Source organism: Prionailurus bengalensis, chromosome A3 (genome assembly GCF_016509475.1).
Source record: "Prionailurus bengalensis isolate Pbe53 chromosome A3, Fcat_Pben_1.1_paternal_pri, whole genome shotgun sequence".
In the NCBI taxonomy this organism is placed as follows: Eukaryota; Metazoa; Chordata; class Mammalia; order Carnivora; family Felidae; genus Prionailurus; species Prionailurus bengalensis.
Window position 1 is genome coordinate 45707082 of NC_057354.1, and position 6000 is coordinate 45713081.

At 44.4% G+C, this 6000-nt stretch overlaps 1 protein-coding gene across 1 annotated transcript in view; it reads right to left on the bottom strand.

The window, feature by feature from the left end:
* The window catches only part of RALGAPA2 (Ral GTPase activating protein catalytic subunit alpha 2), a 322478-nt gene extending 316935 nt beyond the window's left edge, over nt 1-5543 (bottom strand). The window contains 1 exon segment of the mRNA XM_043602994.1: nt 5307-5543. Coding sequence (XP_043458929.1) covers nt 5307-5412 — 106 coding nt within the window. The 5' untranslated portion in view covers nt 5413-5543.
* Nucleotides 5544-6000: the final 457 nt, after the last annotated feature.

The window sequence follows — 6000 nt, forward strand, 5'->3', positions numbered from 1 at the left end:
TGTTAGCAGGCTCATTGGGAGCAACACTTAGGAAAACACAGTGAATCGAGTTATAAACACGTTCAAACCCAGCAATTTGACCTCAGTGGAATCTGTCCTAACGAAATAACACAAAATACAGACAAAGCTGCTTCCCAAGGTGTTTACAGTGGTATTATTTACATCAGAGAAAGAAAGAGAAAGGAAGGAAACAATTTAACCATCCAGGAAATGGTAAGCTAACTTACCCTGCACAGTTTCAACAAATGTTTGTAGTTAATAAAAATGAGAGGGGGAAAAAAGGTACGAAAATGTTAATAAGAAAATAAGTTTAAAAGGCAACATTTAAAATTCTAAGTGAGGGGCACCTGGGTGGTTCAGTTGGCTGAGCGTCCAACTTTAGCTCAGGTCATCATCTCACAATTCCTAAGTTCAAGCACCACACTGGGCTTGCTGCTGTCAGCCTGTCAGTGCTGAGCCCACTTTGGATCCTCTGTCATCCTCTCTCTGCCCCTCCCCGACTTGTGCTCTTCCCAAAAATTAATAAATATTTTAAAAATAAATAAATAATAAAAATAAATAAAATTGCTCAAGTGAACTTGTCCCTACCTAAAGCAATAGTTGAAATATACCAAAATGTTCCATGTTACTCTGTCCATATATAGAGAGCATTTGAAAGAGACTGCTCTCTCCTCTCTGGTTTCAAATATTTGGCCCAAACCCTGATGTCACATGATTAGACTTGACTATGGCCTCTCATCCCAGATCTCTTCTCCTTCAGATTGATCACTCCTCACCTGGCTTCTGCAAACCTCAGTTTCATTACTTTACTTAGACAATCACTAGTTCCTGCTGCATTGGTCCTTTGTAATCCTGCCCCTCCTCTCCATTCGTGGAGCATCTCATTTCAGACCCTTATAATCTGCTTCTTCACTGCCAGTAGTGTCACCCCTCCCCTCCGGTCCATCTTCCTGACTCTGTTGACAGGCAGCTCTCAAGTCTTATCATTTGACCTACTAAGAGTTCTTCAAGTGGGTCCTCTCACCTCCAAGACAAGACATGAGTTTCCAACTCAGACAAACCTTTTCTGATCTGGCCCCCCAACTGCCCCAGCTTCTGCCAGTCAGGCCACCACTCCTTTCCCCCACCAGTATCCCCCAGTCCAACTCACCGTTCTGCCCCCACCCCTGGCCTACACAGCACTGTAATCACTCATCTGACACTGTGAACACCCTCAGGGCAAGAGTTCTAGCACTCTATCTCATGACCAACATTACTCGATTCCCTCACCAGACAGGAGGAACTGGCAGGTTGGTTGGTGTTCCTCACCTTTACACATCATTGCCATGCATATTTTCACTGCCAGCTTCCAGGTCCCCTTGCTTGGAACTGTCCTCCCCCTGCCCTTCCCAAATTCTAACCTTGCTCTGTCCAGTATGTAGCCACTAGCCACATGTGGCTGCTAAGCTTTTAAAATGCAGCTGGTTTGAAAGGAGATGTGCTATAAGTATACAACACACACTAGATTTCAAAGACGTGGGGTAAAAAATATTATTTTATATGGATTACCTGTTGATATACATATTAGAGCTGTACGATGAAATAAAATGTATTATTAAAATTAATTTCACGTGCTTCCTTTTTTTTTTAAATGTGGCTACTAAAAAATTTTAAATTAAACATGTGGCTCACCTTATATTTCTATTGGACAGAACTAGTCTAACCATCCTTAGGGCCCAGGATGAGTAAAACCTCCTTCAAGATGTCCTTCTCTTTGTGCCACTCTTAATGATCTTTTTTGACCCCTTGAAATCCTATATTGAAGTCCACCATAAAAGCCACTATCTAAGTACATACCATACTATATGCTTACTAATTACATCAAGTCTTCTTGCTACATCAGTGCCATTTCTATTTTAGGACTCAGAGTAGACACTCAACTTTCAATTAAACATGGAATCTTTGCTGGGGCAAGACAGCAATACAGAGAATTTTTTTGGTTTCTGTTTTGTTTTGTATACTCATTTACTTTCCCACCGATAATGTCAACAATGCAGGGAGAATTGGAAGTCAGGGGACCTAAGAGCTCATGGTTCTGTCTGTGATTAACACAATATATACAGATCATTCAGTACATCGCTTGGCCCCTTGTAAGGTCTGCCTGTGCCTCAGTCTCCCCCTTTGTAAAATAAAGTTAGTAATATCAGACCAATCTACAATATGTAGCCAGGTTAAAGTAGCTAAGCAAGTTCTAACTTGAACCATTACCATGACTGAGAAAATTCTACTTTCCACAGTTCATTGTGTGTTTCTTAGCCAGTTTTAGACTAATTTTTATAAAGAGAGAACAAATTCACAGTAATTATCAAAATGTAAAGGGGGGGGGTGGGAAACTACCTATCACAATACTTGTCCTATCCTATTAATGATGGGAGGAAAGTAATGGGAAATGGAACTGTTATATGCCTGCTCCAAGCTGAAGTAGTTTATATATTAAGTCATAATAACCTTTACAAGGCAGACATTACCATACCCATTTGACAGAGTAGAGAAACTGAGGTTCAAAGACAGGCTAGGTAACGAACCAAAGTGATGAAGCCATAACTGCAAATTCAGATCAGTGGTATCATCTTTCTATGTAAAAAAAAAAAAAGAACACCTTTATTATCACTTGATGATAAAATACGTGAAATGCAAGAGTATTACCTGAATATGCAAATAAAAATACAATAATAATGTATATTCAATTCCTTCAAATAGTTTTCTTAATCTTGGTCAATTCCTATCTTTCAGATCAAGAGGCCATTTTTTCCTAAATAGGCTTTTTCTTACAGTAGCAAACACGGGACACCTGGGTGGCTCAGTCAGTTAAACGTCAGACTTTGGCTCAGGTCATGATCTCACGGGCCATGAGTTCGAGCCCCGAGTCGGGCTCTGTGATGACAGTTCAGAGCCTGGAGCCTCTCTGACCCTCCCCTGTTCATGCTCTGTCTCTCTCTGTCTCAAAAATAAACATTAAAAAAACTTTTTTTAAAGTAGCAAATAGGGTATATGATATGCTAGGAACAAGTACATTAATGTACTGTTTTTCTTTAAAGCTTTTAATTTTTTATATATGTATCTATTTTGAGAGAGACAGAGAGAGAGAGTGAGTGAATGCACAATCAGGGGGAAGGAGACAGAGAGAGAGAGAGAGAGAGAGAGAGAGAGAGAGAGAGAGAGAGAGAACGAACCCCAAGCAGACTCCACACTTGGCACCGAGCCTGATGCAGGGTTTGATCTCACAACAGTGAGATCATAACCTGAGCTGAAATGAAGAGTAGGACGATTAACCAACTGAGCTACACAGGTGCCCCTTTCTTTGAGATCTTTAAAACATAGTTGTTAGCAAAAGTTTACATTAGACATTACAAGTAGAATTCCTCAGACACATTTACAAAAATCTAGTCCCTATGGATAAAGATTGCAGCAATAAACTGGATCATTCCACAAACAAATGCATCAACAAGAAACCTAATATCAAAGAACCTCTCTTTGTTACAAAACTGAGGTCATTATGAGCTCAATGAAATGAAAAAGAAAGTTCCTCAAAATAGGATATGCACCTTAAAGTGAAACCTCAATTACACAGCCTTGAAAACTAACTTTCTCAGAATGGTAACAATTGTATATCTCTAAGAAACCAAACTGATCTAGGTTTAATTGATTCTGCCTTTACAAAATGTAGCCAACTTAATCCTGCAGACTTGGAAAGAACAAAAGTTCAAATTCTCTACCACAGGAAAACTTCCAGAGTATCAAATGCTTTAAAATACTGTTCAAGTCTCCTTTATCAAAAATGTCCCTGCAGTAGGTGTTAATCAGTCACTACTAAAAACTCTGCACAATGCAAGCTGTGTGTGCATGAGATTTTACTACAGGAAGCAGACAGTTCAGTTTACCAAGGACACCACATTTCACTTTCAAAAGTCTTGAAAACTAATCCCTCTAACAGTAACTAATTTATATTTCATTCCAAACCGAACAAGATAGTGTAATCTCGAGGAATTCGTGATTGTGAATAACTTCACTTGGAGAAACCAGGTAGGTGTGTGTTTTCTCAGAGGTGCTTCACAGAGTATAAATAGAAATACTTAGCAACTTTTAATCTCATGAACAAGATCTTTATTTAAAATTCTCACATATAAAATGAATTATTTTACACCATATCTCCTCAACTGATAGGCACATTAGACTATGTGTCCTAAATCAGGTGATTTTTGCTCATTTTAAGAATACAAAAGATATCTAGAAGAAACAAGGTGTTCTTTTCTCACACCCCACCCACGCAAAACACTATAGACAGCACAGGTGTTTGGTCCTTAACAAAAGTTAAGACTAAGTAGGTAAGAAAACAAAACAAAGCACAGCCTAGCAAAGTAGCTACAGATCAAATGCAGCAGGTGACAGGAAGCCTTGTGGACACCTCACACCCACAAGGACGAGCTTCATCACAGGTCAACTGCAGGGCCCCCAGGGCTCCACAGAACCTCCATCCAGCAGTCCATAAAAATGAAATAAGGCAAAGAACTATCACTGTCATCTTGGCAATAAAGAAGCAGCAGCCTCCTTGAACCCAGGAAAGCCACCCTTCCCTCCAAGAAGACAGGAGGAGCCCCCCTTCACACCAAGGACACAAAGAAACCTAAGCAGTCAGACCAAAAATAAAAATAAAAATAAAAATAAAAAGAGCATGGGAAGAGGGATGACAGCTAAATTTAATTTATCCTGGGAGCACTTCATGTCTCAGTCTATTTGAAGACTCCAACTCAAAAGTAAAAATAAAATTTAAGGGGAGCGGACCCACGAAAAGAGATGACAGTTCAATTAAGTGTGCTGGGAACACTTAGGAGACTCAGTCTACTAAGGGTGTCAAGAGTCCAAAATTAAAATTAAAAAATAGGAGAGGAGGAGACAGTTGAGAGTGTGTGTCTGTGTGTGTGTGTGTGTGTGTATGTGTGTGTGTGTGTATGTGTGTGTGCGTGTGTGTGTGTGTGTGTGTGTGTGTATAGCACCTGGAGTCCAGGATTTGCTGGGGAGGAAAGAGTCACGGCTCCACCGGCCTCGAGGTGACCCGGCACGAATCTGGGGTAAATTTACACTCTGGGCGACAGGGCAGAGCCCGAGGGCCAGAGTGCTCGCAGTTGGGGAACAATGCCGGGCGCCAGAGAGGAGGGTCTGACGCCGCCCCCCCAACCCCCGATGCCGTCTGCATCCCAGTCCCGACCCTCGTCCGGCCCGCGTCCGGGCAGGTGCCCCCAAGCCCGGCGCCCCGGCTCGCGCCTCACCCAGCAGCGCCCGCAGGTGCTTCAGGCGGGTCAGCACGTCCTTCTTGGGGTCCAGCACCTTCTGGGTGGACTTCTTCACATCCCCGTGGCTCCTTCGGGAGAACATCCCGCCGCGGGAAACCCGAGCCCCGCCGGCGGGGCAGGAGGCGCCTGCGCCGCGCGAGTCACCGCATAAGGTCCGGGCCGGCGCGTGTCGCGCGGGCCACTCGCCGCCCCCCGCCGGGCCACCGCCGCTACCGCCGCCGCTTCAGCTGTGGCTCCAGGAAGAAGGGGCGGGCCGGGTCCGGCGAAGGGCGGTGCAGGAAGGCGGTGTCGACGCGGAACCGACGGCCCCGCCCCGCGGGAGGTGCGGGCGGGCCCTTCGGGCGCGGCGCAAGCGCGCGCCTTTCGGACCCGCCTCGCGGGGGCGCGCCCGAAGCGCAGAGTCGGCGCCGCGAATCACAAAGAAGCTTGCCGCTTGCACAGGCTGTACTACAAGTCTCAGAATGCACTGCGAAAAAAGTCCTCCAATCAGGCTGGAGTGTCTTAGGCACGATGGGAGTCAATGGGTTAGGTCTGAGCACGTTCTTCCTCTTCAACAGGCCGTGTGCCGCAAGTTCTCCAGGGAAATGTAGTTGTGCAGGGGGAGAGGCGACGCGACTTATGTTTCCAGAGTTCCCCAAGCCGCTGGACAGCATCCGCCAACCCCATCCAG